At 35.6% G+C, this 21,431-nt stretch overlaps 1 protein-coding gene across 3 annotated transcripts in view; it reads left to right on the plus strand.

Annotated features, from left to right (window-relative positions):
- Positions 1–541: 541 nt before the first annotated feature.
- Positions 542–21,431, plus strand: part of ATF1 (activating transcription factor 1) — a 30,095-nt gene continuing 9,205 nt past the window's right edge. The window contains exons 1-4 of one of the 3 annotated variants that reach the window (XM_034412439.3): positions 542–764; positions 15,127–15,244; positions 17,635–17,757; positions 20,055–20,152. In XM_034412439.3, coding sequence (XP_034268330.1) covers positions 15,134–15,244; positions 17,635–17,757; positions 20,055–20,152 — 332 coding nt within the window. In that variant the 5' untranslated portion in view covers positions 542–764; positions 15,127–15,133. Of the gene's footprint in view, positions 765–11,278; positions 11,407–15,126; positions 15,245–17,634; positions 17,758–20,054; positions 20,153–21,431 lie in introns of those variants that run through there. The other 2 variants (XM_087886931.1, XM_034412440.3) reach the window with 2 other exon arrangements.

Consider the following 21,431-nt stretch of genomic DNA (forward strand, 5'->3'; position numbering starts at 1 on the left):
TCAGTAATTTCCTGTGGAAACGTAAAATCTCTGAATTTAAGACGAAAAGAAGAAAGAGATCTTCAGGTCCAAACTTTTCTTCCTTTCACTTCCTCCCATTGCTCAGAAGAGGAAGATGTGCCTTATCAGCTCTCTACTTTAAAATCCGCAGCCGCAATGTAAAGTCTGGAGTGACGCAGAACCGGTCAAGCTGTTTTTTAAATGCACACCTGTGTTTAAACCGTTTTATTTTTTCGCTTGGCCGCTGCGTCCGTAAATATAAAGCGTTTTTTAACCTAATATTCTGCTCTTGTGAGATAGCAGGCCAAGATTGCAATCCTAAAGTTGCTTCTTTGACGTCACTTCTGAGTACACTTAAGTAGAATCAGGATACGATCCTATGTTTGCAGACTTAGTGGGACTTCGCTCGCGATAAGGCACGGAAAGGTACGAAACCACATACCCCAAAGGCCTTAAAAATACCCATTGCTTTGCCACTCTAGCGTCCCCAGACTTGCAACTCTCTGATTCCCGGCTGTGGTTAGTCTAGACCAAGGGAAAAAGAGAAACTCTATTGTTATCAGGCGGTAGCCAACTCTAGCGCTGGCCTCCGGCGCACTCTATAGTCACAACCCGCCCACCAAGAGCAACCGCAGGGTAGCGTCCCCCTGGCGGGGACTAGTTTGGTAATGCTGACAAGTACCGGTGGGTCCGGTTTCCTGAGGCGTTAGGGCGATTCCCTCTGGGCAACGCGAAGTCGAGGCGAAGCCCGGAAAGCCTCTGAGGTAAAAGCGGGCGCGACGGCCAAGCGACTCAATTTAGAGCGCGAAGCGGATCGGACGCGACTGAAACCAGCGAGCGCGAGCGGGAAGAGGAAGGAAGGGAGAGCGAGGAGGGGGGAGGGGGGCGGGAAGAGAAGCGGCTGAGCAAAGTCCGGAGAGGGGAGGCGTTGGGCGACCCCCTTCCAAAGCACGCGCGCATAAAAAAGGCGCGAGGCGCTGAGCGGGGGGAAGGGGGGGCGGCAGTTGGGGGAGCGCTTTGGAGGCGGTTGGAATTTGGCGGGAGGAGAAGCCTGTGATGCGCCGCGTCGGTGCTGAGGAGCGCTCAGCCCTTCGTTCCCAGCTGTTGCACAAGCACCGGGGCTCCCCCGATGACATCCATACCTTCTTGCCGCGGTTTATCAGTCCAAAAGATCAGGGTGCCCACAAAAAACCGAGCAAGGCTTACCATAAGCTCTTGCTGGGCTCCATCTGCCCAGTCAGTTTACACCCGCTTACCTTCGTCCTCCTCAGGCCGTCGGCTTCAAGAAGAGCCGACTTTTTAACATGTGCCGACGCCAGGGAATGGGAGTACTTTTTAGAACCAGCAAATGTCACAAGTCGTCAGTATCCCTCGATACTCCGCGACGGTAGTTGGTGCCAGTGCAAATAACGGGGGGTTAGGTAGATGTTTATGCCCCGCTTCCAGCAGACCGTCAAGTGCCAGAATCAATAATGATTTTATACCTTAAAAACCTCTTAAGAAGAATTAAGTCTATGGTAGCCCCGCAACCCGGAGTCTTGTATCGCCGTTTTCTACTAAAAGCATTTGTTTTTGTGAACTACAACTCACTTCATTGGATGCATAGACTAATTTATGATTTAAGTTAGACTTGTGGGGGGAAGAGGGGACATATAGATCAGATTACACATGCTCTCAATAATTATAATGAGTTATATTGGGACTTTTGAGATAGCCTGAAACCTTTTAAATGTGGGTGAGCTCAGCAGTTTCATTCAAGTTTTACTGTGGACTTTCATTGGTTTCAGTGAGTTACTCGACTGGCGACCCCCAGGGGGAGAGCCTTCTCTGTGGGGGCACCTGCCCTCTGGAATGAGCTGCCCCCGGAGATTCGTAGGATCCCCGACCTTCGCACCTTTCACCGTACCCTCAAAACGCTATTGTTTCACCAAGCTGGGCTGGCCTAAATGCTATTTTAATGGGTGGTTTCTATTTTAGCTCTTTTGGCCAAATTATTTAACATTTTTAAATTGTCTTTTAACTTTCATATAGTTGTGCGTTTTATTTTTGGCTGTACGCCGCCCTGAGTCCTTCGGGAGAAGGGTGGTATAAAAATTTAATAAAATAAATAAATAAATACTCCAAAATCTGTCATGAAGGTTAAAATCACAGCTCAAAATGCTGAGATTACTTTTCTTTTGAGTCTGATGTGAAATCAATGACTTGTTTTGTGCAAATTGCCTTATGTAGCATTCAGAAGGGCATTTCTGGGCAGGTGGAGGAAGAGTGTGTGAAGGCATGGCTAACCTTGTGTGGGAAGTTACTGTGACTTGTGATGATGCTGTTACTATAAATGAGGGGGCGAGTAGACATCTGCAGAGTGTGCAGGGTCTGGTTACTTCATCAGTATTATTTCCCTGTTTCTGATTACTTGTGAAAATCAGCTTCAGGATGGATGGTTGTTTGCATGCAAGTACAGTCCTGCCATCCAGTGCATGAGAAAGTGCAATGTCATTGTCCAGTATGGGTTGTATTTTATTAATAATAAGTTTGAATGAATCGAGATATAGGTTGGACAACCAATGATGTTCTGTTCTTGTACAGCAGTCTACCTTCTGGTCTTCCCTGGAATTGATCTGGCTCTGTTAATTTGTTTGTTACACTTTCCTTGTTTTTTTTTTTTAAAAAAAACACGTTTGCTACATATTTCATGCGGAGGAGAGAAGGCTTGCATAATCATTTCCCCCAGAAGTTCTTCCTAAGGAGACTTGCCTGATACAAACTGATACCCTTTTGGTGCCAGGTGGAGCCTGATTTTTTTCAGATATTTATTTAATGCTTAAATAAATCATTGCAAATTGTTGTATTTTTATAATAACCATCTAATGAATTCTTAAGTGTGGCTCTCATGGCCTGTTAAAAATCAAATCACTGTTTTTACTGTGTTTATTTTTAGTCTCAGTTTTATTTAAGTGTGTGGCACACGTTTTTTTTATATTGAAAATAGGGATCCAAACTCAAAATAAATAAAATATATGAGTGTGCCTAAAATATGAATAACAAATTGTTAACAAAATCCCCCACATATATTATATCAGTTTTAGAGGAAAGTTCTTACATTATTTCTATTAAATGTATGCTATGATATTGGCTTAGTGATTTAAAGAGGCACTGTCAAACTATTCTAAAATAAAAGTGTTTTTCCCAATAGTCTCTATTACAGCTTTTGGAAAATTAAATAGCCCCTATTTAAAATTAATTGTATGCTTATTATGCTGTAATTACCTATACTACACAGCTTTCAACAAATAAAGTAGATTGCTGAACAATACAGTCTTCAAAAAGCATTAAAAAAAATGGGGAGGTGAGAGGTTGTCCAACCTTGAAGTAATATTAGATTGTGACAGAATTACAATTTTACTTTTATTTTGATTTAATAATTAAATTTTATATCTACAAAAAGTGTAGAAGACAAAATAAAGAAATATTTTTAAACAAGGAGCATGCTAGATAGATTCTTCTGGATACAAAGTTAAGAGGAACAGCAGAAATCGTTCAATTGAAATAAGAAATATTAGGCTCCTAAAGAAGATTTTAATATAAAAATTGAATTGAAAATGGCCTATTAGACCTTTAACAGCTGCAGTTGTATACCATTGCTAGTGTACTATGGCAGGCAATATTATTAGCTGTTTATCTCAGTTATAACATTGAAATGTTTTATTTTATTTTATTTTTTTTGTCTCCAGAATTTCTGAGTTTAGGCCTATAAGAAAATTATAACTGATACTTAGCGAGATTTTAGTTTACCAAGCAAGGTAAATGTATCTTATGTGAAGTTGATTCACAATACTGCTGATGGTTTGATGGAGATGGATATTTAGAAACTGCAAATATAGTGAATTTAGAATTGAATGTGTATATGACTCAGCATCTCTAGACTAGAGGGAAAGAACAAGATGTACTGGACAGGTATAATCACGTGGATAGGCTCCAAATGCAGTTGTTGCTCATTGTTGCTTTAAGATGGAAAAGAGGAATGCTAAAAAGCAAATTGATATTTATTAATTGTCAATATGCTTTTTATTGTTTAATTTTTAGTTTTCTTAATAAATAACAGTAATCAAGAATAGGTGGTGAAAAGTTCTTTTCCACAACTCCATCTTCGGTCTCCATTGTGACCTTTTATAGATGGGATGCTCTGCTCAGTATCATTTAAACCTTGGTCATGTCTCATTTACACTATTGCAGTGTATTTTATATGAAGTAACCCCTGAAGACCACCTGGAAGCTTTAATTGGTCCAAAATGCAGTGACTCCAGGAGTTATGGGTGCTACACGAAATAATTTATTTATTTATTTATTTATTTATTTGGCAATTTATATGCCACCCTATCTCCAAGGACTCAGAGTGGCTCACAACGGTAAAGATGCACAGTTCCTCATTAAGACAATATAAAATTAAAATTCCAATTTAAAACAATTTAAAGTTCATTAAGAAACCCCCACCCCCACCCCCCCATCAGTCCAGGCTGCGGAACAACCAGGTCTTCAAATCACGGCGGAACGAGTGAAGGTCAGGGGCCGTCTGGAGCTCCAAAGGAAGTTGGTTCCAGAGGGTGTGTGCGCCCACAGAGAAAGCTCTCCCCCTGGGGGTTGCCAGCCGACACTGTCTGGCTGACGGCACCCTGAGGAGGCCCTGTCTGTGGGAACGCACCGGGCAATTGGGAATTATCGCTGGCTGCAAGGGGTCCGACAAATATCCCGGGTCTAGGCCATGAAGGGCTTTGTGGTAATAACCAGCACCTTGAACCTCACCCGAAGGGCAACAGGTAACCAATGCAATTCGCGCAGGAGGGGTGTAACATGGGAGTGTCAGGACGCTCCCATCACAACCCGTGCGGCCGCATTCTGCACCAGCTGAAGCCTTCGAGTGGTTTTCAAGGGCAGCCCTAGGTAGAGAGCTATTAGCTGTTTGTTTCTGAGTGCAATTGAAGAATTTCTTCGTCGCCTTTAAAGGCCTACATAGCTTAGAACCCATGATATCTTCTAGACTACTTACTCTCAGTAGTTTTGGCTTGTTTGTTAGAATCTAGAAAGTAAGAGTTTATCTGGATCTCTATCCCTAGAGAATGTCACCTGTGATATCAGCAGCACAGGCCCTTCTCAGTACCTGCCTCCCTTCACTGGAAAAGCATTCTCCTAGATCAGGCCTAATGTTCTTTTATTTCTGACAAATAATTAAGACTTGGGAGGGGGGAATATGATGTATTTAATGTTGATCCCTCCTGCAAGGGGAATACTTATAGAGTTTAGTTGTTCATTGCTGTCTAGGGTATTTTGATTAGGGTTTTTGTGTATTTTTAAAATCGTATTACTGTATTAGCATATAAAAAACTCAGTCACAAGGAAAGCAGCATGTAATTCTGTTAAAATAATCATACACGATCAACAATTAAACCACTTTTTAAACTGAAAATGAAGAAAAAGACATTTTTTCCATTGTGAAACAGGAAACCAATAGAAAAACTAAAAAGATTATCAACATAATTAGAAGCAGAATTTTGGCATGGATGGGAGGAAAGAAGAAAAGGACATCCTGCAGCAAAATGAGTGATCTTCACTATAATGGTGATGATTCTACTACTGGAGACTAAAAGATGAAGCTGTAGAAATACCGTCCTGGAGAAAGTCTATCTATGTGGCCACCAAATGACAATAAACTTGGTGGCATACAATCAGTCAATCAATCAAGCGATCAATATTCTTATGCAACAAATTAGTACTTAAGCACAATTACTCAATTGCAGTGATAATTTATACATGACATGACATCTATTGTGATATGTACAGATGCAAGTTAGCATGTGGTAAGATGTAAATTTTATAAATAAATTAATAAATAAATTATTTTAAAGAAGTATTTTTAAGTTGGTACAATTACTCAAGAATTCTAATTCATTTTTTACCTTTCTAGAATAGCATGGCTTAACTTTTTTAAATGTTTTAAATTGGTTTGTTATTGTTTTTAAATTACGGGGCCAACTTTATATATATCCTTTTAATACTATTTTAATGTTTGTAATTTATGTTTGTATTTGGCTGTACACCACCCTGAGTCCTCAGGGAGAAGGGCGGTATATAAATTGGATATAAAATAAAAAATAAATAAATAAAAATTTGCATAGCCAACTAAAATTAGATTAACTGTTAAAATATGTAGACTAAGAATAATAGATTTTATTATTCAAATTATTTGTATCAAAAAGTGCTCTAAAAAGTGGAATCTGTTTTAATAGCCTATTGGTTAATAAGAGTTACGAAACTGCACAGAATGATTATTTTTTTCCATTTTAACAGTAATGGCCAGACGATATACATTTTTCCAATTCACTATAAATTTCTTCTTACATATAAAGGTTTTAGTTTTAATAGTTTATCTTCTCACACTATTTTCCTTCCAGAACATCAAAGAATAAGCAACTCTGAACAAGTGTAATAGAGATGCTCCAACATACAAAATAATTATAAAAATAGATCTTTGATAATAACGTATGGTGCAAAGCAGAAACTGCAATCTTCAAATTCTCATCTTTGTATAAATTCACTGCATGGTTTGGATCAAGCCATGATGTATCGATCTTATTCTCGCCTATCATCTATATGTTGGGAATGAAAATCATTTTGCACTTAATAATAGGTATTTTTTGAATAATTTTATTAAATACTTTTTTAAAAAAAATACCAATACTAACTAATATAAGATAAGAAAAGGAAGAAATCAAAGAGAAAGCTAAGTGCAAGAAAGAAAAAAGAAAAATAGAAAAGAAAGAAAAAAGGTACAGAGAAGTAGCTTCTGATCTTTATAGCAATTATAAATACAATTATAAATTTACCTTTTATTCTTCGGTTACAACATAACTCTTCTTTCTATAATTATTTTGTCTAATCAAAACCATAAATCATGTTTGTTTTTTTCTGTTTCGTGCAAAAAGGCTAAAAGAGGTTTCCAGTGAGTAATAAATGTATATATTATCTTTTCTCTGATCGAATATGTCATTTTATCATGTCAGCAAGTTCCATCATCTTCACCAACTATTCCTCCATTGTGGGAAATGCCAAATCTTTCCAACTTTGTGCATACAATAATCTCACTGCTGTTATGTAAAAAGCAAAATTCCATGATTTCATAATATTAATAATCAACTTAAAACAAATTAAATTATTCCTCAATGTTATTGGAAAGCTAGTGTTTAAATATACATTTATTGCTTTGAATGACTGATATTTAGAAGGTCCCTGCTAAAATAAAGCATCTGAAATAACAGATATTAAAACAGAGTAACAAATTAGGATTCTATTATTGCGTTATATCTCCATTTAATTAAGTAGTGGAGATAATTATGTCAATGGGGATATATATTATTGTTTAAATTTTAGCAGACAATCATGAAATATTTAAAGTGCAAGTAATTTAAGCAAACATTCTGTTCCTATTTTTATAGCTTGCAATAAGTATATTTTAAGGAATATAAGAATATATATAATAGCAGAGAAAAACATTAGTTAAAAATAAGAGCCATAGTAATGTGTATGTAATTTATTGTTATTGAAAAATAGCAGTAGCAATTATCAGGAGTTTCTGAAAATGTATTATCTTAGAATTAATTATTATTAAGGAAAGCAAGTAATTAAAGCATATTCTCAATGCACTTAATGTACATTTACTCTAAAATAAATCCATTATGCTCACCACTGGTTAACTTTTGTGCTTTTAAGATATCACCTATAAAGTTTTTTAAGTACGAACCTCTGTAGCTTATTCTCTATATGCCAATTCAGATGCTACAATCATCACTCCAGGCCCTTCTTCAATTATCCCCTCTAAAATTTACATTAAGGCCTTTTAGTCATGGTTCCCTTGGTACAGAATTATTCTCTCAGAAAAAATTAAGATTGCATAGGGCAAAAATTGGTTGTTGAATGTTGCGTTAAGCCCTTTTACAGTTAATATGACTTTAACAATAAAGAAGTAATCAGTGCTTGCTAAATGCAAATACTGTTAATTATTAATTATAATTATTTTAAGAGATTGATAGTACCAAATATAGATTTGTATCAAAAGAAATATATGGTATTGTATTAATCAGAGAAAATAAGGGGAAATGGTTGTTAATTCCAAGGCTCAGATTCCATTACATATAAAGTAATAAAAAATAATTTAGAATAGTTGAGTTCTAGTGCTAACTTCACTTTTCATAGCATTAGATTGTTAAGCCATGATATCAAAGGATGGGGTTGGCTATTGTAATACCAATATATAAGAAGGGCAAAAGAAATCCTAATCTATAGTTTGAATTTGAAGACTTTCTGAGGGATGAACACACTGTTTGGAACAGAACAATCAACATTAGACCATGCCTTGGCCCTGCAACGTCTAGTAGAAAAGTATACCCATAACACAGGACAATCCTTTTATGCAGCATTTATCAATTTCAGGTCAGCTTCCAGCACAGTATCTAGAAGTACAGGTAGTCTTCAACTTTCAACAGTTCATTTAGTGATCGTTCTAAGTTACAACCGCACTGAAAAAAATGACTTATGACCGTTTTTCACACTTACAAACGTTGCACATCCTGATGGTCATATGATCAAAATTCAGAAGTTTGGCAACTGGCTCATATTTATGATGGTTGCAGTGTCCTGGGGACATGTAAAATCACCTTTTGTGACCTACACAAAGTCAATGGGGGCATCAGATTCACTTAACAACTATGTTCCTAACTTAACAATTGCAGTGATTCGCTTAACAACTGTGGCAAGAAAGGTTGTAAAATGGGGCAAATTCACTTAACAAATGTTTTTCTTAGCAATAGAAATTTTGGGCTCAATTGCAGTTGTAACTTGAGGACTAGCTGTACATTATGGCATACATTTAAAAAATACCACAGTTGACAAATATCTATTCTTGCTCCTCATTAAAGTACATGAAAATATGATATTGAAGGTTAGGTGCAGTAATCAAGAATATGTAATAAAGGAAATATCCATAAGGAAGAAAGTTGGGGATGTGTAGTGGCTTCACTTTTATTCAATTGTTATATAGATTCCTTAGTTCTTCATTTAAATAATATTTTTACATCCTTCTAAATTATAGCCTAAAGACAATTTATTATTGTATGCTGATGATGCAGTAATTCTGTCATTAACCTCCATTGGCCTTAAAAGAGCTTTGAAATCACTTGTGTATGTATATAGTATCTTCCAGGTTACCTGCTGTGTTCCAAATGCAGTACTTTGACAGGAAGTAGGAGTCAGTACACTCTCTGAATAAATATCTTTACTTATTGGTTAAAATTATGCAACCATCCCACTGAACTGACCCATTAATATTAGCAAACAACTACTAATCTTCCTGGGAAATAGTGATCCAAAAGAAATTGAGCCTCTATGGTTTCTTCAGTGATGCTTTCTTAACCTTCAGAATTAGATCAAGTAGATTAATTAATACTAAGACAAAAGATCTTAATATAGTAGGTCAAACTGAAATTGCTGCTTTGTTTCCTAATATAAGCAAATAACCATGTTTTATGGCCTAAATCAGTCTCTTATTTATATCATATCACAGTTCCCAAATTCAGGAGAATCTTATTTTTAGCTCAATTTAATGTTCTCTGCACAGCGTCCTGGAAGGGAAATACAGGAAAAACCCCATACAAAAGTTAGTAGTGCCCTTGTGATACAGGCACCATAGAAACCATAGCTCATGTTCTTCTACAGCATACTGCCAGTTGTGTGGGAACATTCATCATCAGCTGATTACCGCCTTTTTAATCTAAATATCCAGGACATTTTGATCATTTTTATTTGCTGATAAATTAGGTAAGTTTATTTCTCTAAAAGTAGCAAAATTTTGCTACATTATGTTTAAGCTTTGCACACAAATGGATGCCAATAGTTCTTGTTATGGTTAGGGTTGTGTTATTTTCTTGAATGTACTTTAATTGGTCAATGACTGAAATAAATTTCAGTTTGTCTTTTTATTAATTGGATTGTTGTGACAATACATATTTCATAGTAAAATATGTCTATGTTACAAATAATAATTATGTAGTACATTTAATTCATCAATACCTACTGGTGGAACTGTTTACATATGTAACATGTCTATTTGACGTGTTTCTCTAAATTTCATGTAGAGAAATACTAATTTTAATGTCAGATGATTTTATTTTTTTTTAGTTTGGTGGAAAAACAATATGCAGGACAGGGGGTTCCTTTTCTTACTAATTAAGGAAATAAATTTGTTTCTTATATTATGCATTTTCAGTTAAAACTTTGGCTCTTCTCAAATTATTTACAAGAAGGGCCTATATGAATATAAATAAAAATCATAATACATTTTTATAACTACTGTTTTATTTGGTTTAGATGGCTAAATCTAAAGTTGAATCCTAATAGAAATATTGTGGCACTTTTTTCTTATTCTTTTTTCTTGGCTCCTCCAGCATGTCTTTCCTTGAATGAAAATATTTACTGAAAAGACAGAATTAAGGCATAACAGGATAATTACATTACTGAGCATAGAATAATATGTTGGCTGGAGTCTGTTCTGATCTAATCTATGGTTCATTCTTTTATTTATAGTAATGTGATGCAAGGAATTAATGAGATCATATAGTTGTCACAGTTTAACTTTCTAAAGTACAAATTCAGCAATATTTGTAGTATTCTATAATGATTCTAGTTTTTCATGTCATTCAAACTCTATATCTCATTGTATAGAAGACTTTGAGATGGGTGATATCATTTCAAGCTGTAAACTATACTAGTTTTTCAAAACCTTGTTTTACAAATATTGGTGGTAGCAGGAATTTAAAATTTGAATTTGCTCTTTACACCAAGGGTACATACAATGTTTTCAAATTACTTAGGAACCCCGTCACATGTTTTTCCTGTGAAGGTATCTCCTTCCATTACAGTTCCCTTACAATTTAATGTGTTTTCTTGATTTAAATTCATTATAAATTCTTAAGTACTGGCCAGGCATGTTGTATCTCATTGTTGGATAGAGAATGGACTCTACAATATCATCAGTATTCTTTAGCTGCTGCACATTGAAATTGGAAATGATGGTTCAGCTAATTTTCAGAAAAGCAAGTCCACCTTGACTGAACCTCTTGTTTAGGATCACCAGACTGGAAAACTACAGAATTAGAAAAGTACAAGTGGTGCTGACAGCAAAATATTGTAATACAATGTGATCCTGCTTAGTGTACCTGTTGTACCTTCTTTCAAGATACTCCAGTCCATTCCCCGAAGTTATGCTCCATTGGCGCAACCTTCTAACTTGCACATGGAATATAAGAGCCAAACCTCCAGGTTACTGTGGAATCTCCCAGCCTAAACTGGAAGAAAAAGCAATAAGTAATATTTCAGGGTTTTGTACTTTTGGCTACCTTCATTAAAAGTTCATGTTCATAAATCATTGATTAATTACTATCAACACATGAGGGCATGATGGTACATTAAGAAGACAGGGAAATCAGCTCTTGATCGTCTATTTCAATCACACGTCTTGCATGGATGTACAATAATTGTGCTGAATCATGTGGGGGACCTGAGAGTGGCTTTTTTTTAAAAAAAAAAAACACAATCTTACAGCTGATAGGCAAACTATTAGTCTCTTAAAATTTGTTCCATACTAAAGAAGATTGAAAACAGACTGGGAGCTAGTTATTTTTTTGATAAAACCTCACATGAATTGTGTTAAGTTTTTAGATTACCTCAGCTGCATTCATCTGTAGAAGATACCACCTAAACTTACTATAACAAAGACATTATATACTGCCCATTTTATGTTAAAAGACTTGCTTGTTATGATCCCTTATTCCCAATATTCTCCAGAAACATTTTTTAATTGTAGTTCAGTGCCAGACAAGAAATAACATATTTACCTGGATCCTTCTTATGTTTATGCATTCTTTTTTCATGCATTCCATTTGTTTCTTCTTTCAGCTTAAGGGTATCTTTTTCTGCTTATCTATCTTATATTATCACTTACAGGAATATTAGAAGCCTTTTTCCTAGATTTTTTTTCTTTTTGTACTGTTGCATAGCCTTGCAAATTTAGTATAAAATTTGGAAATAATATCTATGGAATGATTCTGTTGTTGGAATAAAAAGTATTGTTCTGAAAATATGGGAGTGGTATACAGTTAGCCGTCACTTTATGTCCACTACCTGATATTAATTGAAGAATTTTATGGTGGTGGATGGGAATGGAATCTTCTGAGGGTTGATTTTTTATACTCGGCATACTTTCAAAACTAAGCTCCTGTGGTTGGATTCAGCAGGGAAAGATCAGTGAGTCACACTGAGATTTTTTTTCCAGTTTATCAGGCAAGTTTTTGCAACTACTTGAAATATTTTGTAACATGCTCAGAGCTGGTAAATGAACTTGAATGCTTTGGGGGTATTTTTATTTAAATACTTTGTATACAGTAGCACAGTTGACTAGGCAATACTACTTAACTGCAGGTACAACAATACAGATGCAGAAAGTTCTAAAGCATACAAAGATAGAAGCTATCTTCTTTATCTTATTCTTTTTCCCTTTTTGTCATTTCCTTGTCATTTCCTGGAGGAAATGACAAAATAGCAATAGCACTTAGACCTATATACCACTTGACAGTGCTTTACAGCCCTTTCTAAGTGGTTGACAGAGTCGGCCTATTGCCCCCAACAATCTGGGTCCCCATTTTACCCACCTTGGAAGGATGGAAGGCTGAATCAACCTTGAGCCGGTCAGAATCGAACTGGAGTTTGCAGTGAGTTAGCCTGCAGTACTGCATTCTAACCACTGAGCCACTACTGGTCTCCTGAATTTCCCATCCCAATTTAGTGTCATTAAACAAGGACTACCTGTAATATCAAATGGTGGTGATACTAAATATATTTTGATACAAAGTTTGATATTTTTTTTAAATTGAAATATTTTTTATGCATCCAGTATAAAATATTATTTATTTATTTATTTATTTATTTATTCAACTTGTATACCGCCCTTCTCCCCAAGGGGACTCAGGGCGGTGAACAGCCAAACTTAAAACACATATAATACAAAAGTTAAGAAAAAACTAAAAATAAATTAAATCATCGGCATTTCCAATTTAAAATCCCAGATCTACAAAACCGAAAGTTCCCAATTTAATACCCAGAATCAATAAAATCGAAAATTTAAAAACCCCATTAAAACCATTTTAAGCTAGGCCAACTTGCTGGAATAAATAAATCTTCAGGGCCTTTCGGAAAGCACGGAGGTCCGGGATCAGTCGTATTCCAAGAGGTAGCTCATTCCACAGATTGGGTGCCCCCACAGAGAAGGCTCTCCCCCTGGGGGCCGCCAGCCGACATTGCTTGGCCGACGGCACCCTGAGGAGGCCCTCTCTGTGCGAGCGTACTGGCCGGTGAGAGGTAATCAGTAACAGCAGACGGTCTCTCAGGTATCCCGGCCCTATGCCATGGAGCGCTTTAAAGATGAGAACCAACACCTTGAAGCGCACCCGGAAGACCACTGGGAGCCAGTGCAGCTGTTACGTGGGAGTGCCCTGTGGCTCCCATAATCACCCACATGGTTGCATTCTGGACCAGCTGGAGCCTCCAGGTGCACCTCAAGGGGAGCCCCATGTAGAAAGCGTTAGAGTAGTCCAGGCGAGACGTGACGAGGGCATGGGTGACTGTGCATAAGGAGTCCCGATCCAGAAAGGGGCGCAACTGGCGCATCAGGCGAACCTGATAGAAGGCTCCTCTGGCCACGGCCATCATATGTCCTTCTAAAGACAGCCGTGAATCCAGGAGGACACCCATATTAGAACATATATGACAAGAAGTCAGTCCTGAACATGTGAATAATTAGGAATATATAATTGTAACACACAGTAGTAAACAGCTGCTGATCAATTTATAGCAGGGGTATCAAACTGGGCCGGATGCGTCATGCACTGGCCATGCTCACCCCTGGTTTAGCGAAGGAGGGGAAAGTCACGATACATCACGTGACAATGTGACGATGCAAGTTTGACACCTATGCTTTATAGTCTAAACAACTTATAAAATATTTTAAAAGAAACATTGCCTCAGATTCTGAAAACTGGTCCATCTGGTTCAGTGAAAATGCATTACATATTTTGAAAATCTAGAAAGATATAGCAGCAATGGAAGTGAAAGTTGAAAGTACCTAATTCTTTTTTTTTTTTTTTTGATTTATATGCCGTCCTTCTCCAGAGACTCAGAGCGGCTTACAGTGCGTTAAGCAATAGCCTTCATAGTTTTGTATATTTTATACAAAGTCAGCTTATTGCCCCCACAAACTGAGTCCTCAATTTACCTACCTTAGAAAGGATGGAAGGCTGAGTCAACCTTGAGCTTGGCAAGATTCGAACTTACTTTAATTGCAGACAGCTGGTGTTAAATTACAGTGCCTTTGTCTGCAGAGCTATCCAGGCTCTTTATACTTTTTATTCAGACTTACTGAGTGTAGTGGATTTTATTCACATTTAATAAGTATACATTTGTAGCTTTAAAGTACTTGTATTTCTATAAGTTCCATTGGTTTCAGTATGTGCAGTTTAGCCAGGTTCATATCCCTGAATTATCTATATCAGGGATTTCAAACTGAAGGCCCAAGGGCCAGATCCAGCCCATGGGGTGCTTAGATCTGGTCCACAGAGCCGCCCTGGAAACAGTGAAGGACCGGCCCGTAGTGCTTTTGCCAGCAAAAATGGAGTTTGGGAGGGCCACGTGCAGCTCTCCCAAGCTCCATTTTCGCTGGCAGAGGATTGCAGGAGGCTGTCACAGCCAAAAATGAAGCTCGGGAGTCCGTTTTCACTGGCAGAGCGCTCGGGCCACTACAGGCACCCCTGACACGGGTGACGTCAAGCTGGTCATGGCCCCCCCAGCCCCCCCAAGGTCAAACAACTCTGATGCGACCCTCAATGAAATTGAGTTTGACACCTCTGATCTATATTAACATTCTTGACACCATATCCTATTTCACAGCATAGCTGAATATGATAGATATATTTTGAAGAGGTATCAATTTCTTTTAACTAATTATGCATATTGTCTATCTTCAATATATTATAGATTGATTATGGACGAGGTGCCCAAAAGCAATAATAACAATTCATCAACATCTCCACAAGTAGCATCTTTACAAGGCACCGCTCTACAGGAAGCTCAACTTTCTCATGTTTCTCAACAGGTAAAAATAGCTACCTATGACCAGACCCATGAAGGAGTTTTAAGTAGGCTACTGCAGAGTTTTCCTTTCTGATGTTTGCTTTCTAAATAGCTTCAATAAGTATGTATACGATCTCAAAGGGTTTTAGGTAATCATATGCTTCCAGAAGAAAACTCAAAATATATACAAATATACTACAATAACCAAGGTTAACGTCAAACCAACAATCAAGTAAACAATACCCCAAACAAGAAATTTCCAAAGAGACATCAGAAAACAGCCCAACCAAAGAATCTCTTAAAATCAACCCCACCCACACAGACTAGCAAATCACCAGAATATAAACTGACAGCAAACAGCACTCCTTACTATGGTAGTACTTATCGTGTTACCAAGTTAGGGTAATGAAACATCTGCAAGAAAACAAGCTCAGAGAGCACCAAGGACCCTCCATATTCTATAATATATTTGCACACCCCATAATATCTGAATTCTCATTCTCTATTAATTTTAGAAGGTCTATCTAGTTCTGGTCCATCTGAACTAGTTTATCAGTGAAATGGAGAATTGATTTTCTTTGAAATATTGTTGAGTATATCCAATGCTTTTAAAAACCTAAGTTTTTAATTTAAAATATTTCTGAAAAGATGTCTTCAAATATCAGAAACATAAATATGCTAAACCTAAAAATTGAATTGTAATTATTGTGATAGTTGTTTAAAATATTTGCTCCCAAGAAACGATCTACTTCTTGGCATAATTAATAAAATTACATAAGGTCAGAAGGGCTGTTACAGGCTTTATAGTCCAACCTCCTGTTTAAACATGGTCACATCCATGTAATTTTTTTTTGCAACAGTACAGGTTTACCTTTATTTTCTTCTTCAACTTTCTAATAAGATTTTCTTGTTCAAGTATTACCAGGCCAGTCCTATTTAATTTTCTGAAATCATCTAGAGTTGGCTAGGTTCTGCCATCTGTTAAGGCCTTCAGCAAATATGTCAGGAGGAAAATAATAATTCATCACAAATAATGTAACACAAAGCACTGACATTATATTGTCTCCACTTCTTTTTATGGAGATTATTCATGTGCTTAAGATAGTTTGAATAGAATAGAGGTGCACTATTTATATTTGCTCATTCTAAAATAAGTGTTTTAGTGCCTGCTGCAAATTCTTTAAATTTAAGAAATTCTTACCTAAAACAGTTTAAACAGCAGCACAACAATAGTATCTGTGAAACTTAAGCAAGTGGTTATATTTTTCTTGTTTTTATAATTTTACTAGGCTTATAATGCAAGGCTTATAATTTATGGATGGCTATGAGCCATCCATAAATGAGCAATTTATATCTCTACCATGGGTTAACAGGATTACAACAACTAAAAAAATAGAGCCAGATTAAAAACAAACATTAATATACATGAATTGAACACAGTAATAATAAAATATTTCTATGCCAAGGAGCCATAAAACCCCAGAAAGTTGTATGCACATATCCCCCTAAAAGTCCGGTTGACTTTGATTGCTTCCTAAAACTCAGGAATGTGGGAACAAGTTGATATTTTTATGTTTCCCTGTGTGTAATGATTTCAGGAAGAGCTTCTGTATGAAACTATGGATACATTTTTGTTTGCTTTTCGAAAAATGGAGTTTAAGTAAGCTATTGGACTTAGTAAACGAGATTAGCAAATACTGAAAACTGGCAAGGATGACAATTGAAGATATCTGATGTACATATAGTTCTTAGAATGCATTCTCAGAATTAAATTTGTTTAACTGGGTTTTTTTCAATGTTTCAATCTGCACAGCCTGACTTAATGAACATTAAGTCTCTGGAGGTGGCTGCTAAATTGAAGGCAAATTCCCCCTCCCCCTCCTTGCTCTGCTCCATAACCATCCATCTTTTTGGTTATCATATTGATGCATTATCTTGTTGTGTTCCTTTGTCAATGTTTATTTTATTGTTCTATTATTTTACTTCTCTTTGCATTCCTTTCCTTTTCTTCCTTTTTATTATTAAGCCTCCTAGAGCAGCGGCCTCCAACCTTTTGGGCACCAGGGACCAGTTCTGTGAAGAAAGGCTTTTCTATGGACCGGAAGGGGGGTGGTGTTGCGTGCTGCCTGTATCCTGTGGATGGGACTTGGCTTGTTTGTGCAGCCCGTTTGTTGCCATGCTGTGGCACGGTGCCGGTCCACGGACCGGGGGTTGGGGAACCCTGTCCTAGAGTAACCCATGGTGAGATAGGTAGCAAATAAATTTAACAAATAAAATAAAAAATAATAAACTAACATTAAACTCTGTTGTGTCTCAACTGAAATGTTATTTACATAAGAGAGTTTATTTATTAACTATACTTTCCATTCCATTGATCGTGAATATGGATACTAAACTACTTCTTTCTCTTAGATGTCTCTTAGAGGTCCAACTCCACTAACAGTGGTACATTTGTCTGGAGATCATGTCCAGGGAGTCATTCATACAGCTCAGACCTCCTCTGTGATTCACTCACCACAAGGACAATCAGTACAGGTACATTGTTCATATCCATATGTAACTATTTTCAGCTTTTACTAAAAGTTTGTATTTATACATTTCATATAAAAAAAAAAAAGTTCCCCTTGAGTCAAGCTTGAATTCTGGTGAGTTTATGGACAAGTTTCATGTATATATATTGCAGTAGTACAGAAATAAAACTTAAATAACAGAAGTCTATATAAGCAATTGATGGTTTATTGCATTATTTATAAAAGTGAACATTTATTTATTGGTTGGTTGATTTATAACAATATAAGATCAAATGCTTTGTCCACCTAATGAGAAGAGGAGACGGCAGAGGATGAGACGGTTAGATAGATTCATTGATGCAATGAATATGAATTTGGACAAACTCTGGGATATAGAGGAGGACAGGGGAGGGCCTGTCATGCTATGGTCCATAGAATCATGAAGAGTTGGACACAACTTAGTGACTGATCAACAACAACACCTAATAAATATCAAAGATGTATAATGGTGGGTCAAACATATGTTGGAAACATAATCACTCCGAAGGTACCTTTTATCACCTTTGAACATGTAAGAAGGTTAAGAGTTATTGGAATAAATATGTACTTTAATCCACAAAATTTTTAAAACAAATGTACAATTGAAACCAGAGATTTTTCTTTTAGGTTTGATGGATAAGCATTGGGAGAAAAAAAACATGGGACTTTGTTTTTATATATGATAACTGCCGCAAGACTTGCACAGAGATGGAAAGACTTACAAATTGCCCCAATGGAAGAATGGATAGTGAAGTTAATGGAACTGGCTGGCGAAATTAACCACCTTGATTAAAGAAAAGTTTTTGTCTAACTTTGTTTCTGTGTAAAATCACTTTTGGACTTTTTTCTGGAAATTCAAAGAAATGCTATATTAATTTTGGGATCTGATGATTATAATTGTTGATTATATTATTATATTAATAATATTATATTATTGAATTTTATATCAAGAGATTAATGTATTTTATATTTGTAATTGTATTGAGGAAAACTGAAAGTTATCCTCCTATTTTTTTCTTTTTTTATTCTCTTGCAAATTCCTCTTTCCAATTTTTTGCCACCTTAACTCCATAATATATATAAAATATTTTTAGAAAATTAATAAAATTATTTAAAAATTGAACTGAAACTGATTTACAAGTTGAATTAAAAATTACAGCTTACAAGAAGATGGAAAAAATGGATTTATAAGTAAAAGATAATGGTTCAATAATTGAAAAAGTACTAATAACAAACCAGATGAGTGATCTGGATTGTTTCCTTATATTGAATTTACAAGAAGGTTTTACAGGAGTTGCTATATTGGAAGTACAAAGGGGACTTGATAAAAATGAAAACAAGAATTTTGAAATAAGAGGAGATATATGAAGGCAGGTGCTAGAACTTTCATTGAAGAATTTAAAGATTATTTGCAGAAAGAAAAAAATACAAAATTTATTTATTTGACCAAGATTAAAATAATGGGTTTGTTATTTGGGGGGATGCTTGATGGCTTCTTGACAATGGTTATTTCTGACAATGTTTTAATTGTTTTTTGAGTAGGACTGAATTTTGATTATTTGAAGAGAGAAAATGGGGATTTGTTTAAAGGGAAAAGGAAGGATTCAGATTGGGTGAAATAGATACAATTTGTAATATTTATGAAGTTATTTCTGATAATCCTTACTGGATGCTTGTCATTTAATAGGGAGAGATGAATTTTTAGAGATGAGTTTATAAAAACTAGGGTGATATATGGAATGAAGAGATCTTTGATTTTACTTTAAGAGATAGTGATAAGTTCTTAATACTGATTATACTTGCTGTGGATGAAAGGGGAGCTTTCTTTTTATTTTTTCCTTTTTATGCACTTTTTAATTTCTTTATTACATAGTTGTATACATTTTACTTGTTTATTATAATCTTTAATAAAATTATTGGGGAAAATAATTGTACCTTCTTTAAATGCTAATACTGTATTGCAATATAACTGTAATTTGTTTTAAATCTTTTTTGTTTGTTTGTTTGATCAACATGAGACAGCTCCAATCTTTTTTCCTTTGGATCTACACATAAAGTGATTGGAATCCATAAATATTTTACAGTCCAGTTTCTAGTTTAAAAAACAAATAACACTTTTTTTGAATACATTTATTTACCCTAATCATAGAATTTTTTTTTCTGTAAGTTTTTGAAAAGCTGCTGTCATTTCTTAAATTTTAATGGTTATACCTGACATAGAAGAAATGGTACATCATATTGTCTCATATAACATTCAACAAAATGACAGTTGATTTCTTTCAGGTGTCATTATCAGAGAATGAGGATTCACAAGATTCTTCGGATAGCATGGACTCTTCCCAAAAAGCAAGAGGTCTCTTAGCACGCCGTCCATCTTACAGGTCTCTCTTTTATACCAAAATATAATTTCTTCTCAGATCTGTACTAGAATTATTATGGAAAATAATATTTCCTGGCAAATTTGGATTCTTTGGACAAAAACATGGAAGAATACCAATTCTTTTGGCCTCATCTATCCTAGCCAAATGGCAACAAGAAATGGCCAGGACATAGTTTTAAAATAATTTTTGGAATGGATAAATTCCCTTAGGAAATTACGAGCACATCAATTTCACTAACTGCAAAAGACTGATTAGATAGTGTCAATTTTTTTAAGAAGCCTCTCAATAGAAAGAACCAATAAGTTTCTTTAAATTAGTGTTTAAAATCAACTCCTTTCACAGCTCCACAAAATCAATTATTTGCCAGATATTTAAGATATTTGCAAACATTTAAAAACTCTTCTGATTATTATTTATATTTAAATGAATCCACCAGTGTCACTTATTTTTGACAGTTGCTTCCCTATTAAGTTTTCTTAACAATTTGATTTTTAAAAATCTTGGCCAACATTCTGTAGGCATTTTTATTTTTTGCAACTTTGCAGCCCTAAATGTAACAAAAGTTCTGTGTTGTGGTTCTTTCCAGATGTTTGCAGAGGAGTAACTGCTGGCGACAAAAGAAATAAAGTTATTAAAAGACTTCTAGTGTTTCTTAACTGCATGCATATTAATATTATAAAATAGCATAAGAATGTCAAACCTAACAACCATCAAACTAACTAAATCACCATTGTAATAGTAGTTCTTAAATTATACAGCCTTAGTGGCATTAACAACACTTTTTGTTCCCTGCTTCTAGAAAGGCTGAGAAAGGTTTGAAAAAAGCAGCCCAGCCACAGGATGTAAGAATAGCCCAGCTGCAGTGTTTGGAATAGTCAATAAAACTCTATGCAGTGTTTTTCTTTCATGGTTTCAGCAAAACTTTCAAAACACATTGTTTTGTTTCATGTTCAGAACTTTCAACTATTTTGAGGTTAGAACATTTCAAGGTGACAGTCTTTGTACAAGTCTAGATTGTAGTACTTCCTGATAAAAAAGTCCCTGATAGAAGATGAATTCTTTTGCACAATAATCTTTGTTCTACAGTAGGAAAATGCAATAGGTGCCATTCTGAGTATTGAACATTGCAAATTTCTCTAGAACTTTTCCTGAATAGTAAGCTTAAGTATAGTGCATTATGGAGTTAGATTTTATTTCCGTCCTTCAGCATTTACATTGAAGCCTCTGAGAAACTCATATCAAAACTCTGACTTAGATATTCCAAAAAGGAAAAAAAACA

This window comes from Pantherophis guttatus, chromosome 2, assembly GCF_059756535.1.
Source record: "Pantherophis guttatus breed Tessera chromosome 2, ASM5975653v1, whole genome shotgun sequence".
NCBI classification, from domain to species: domain Eukaryota; kingdom Metazoa; phylum Chordata; class Lepidosauria; order Squamata; family Colubridae; genus Pantherophis; species Pantherophis guttatus.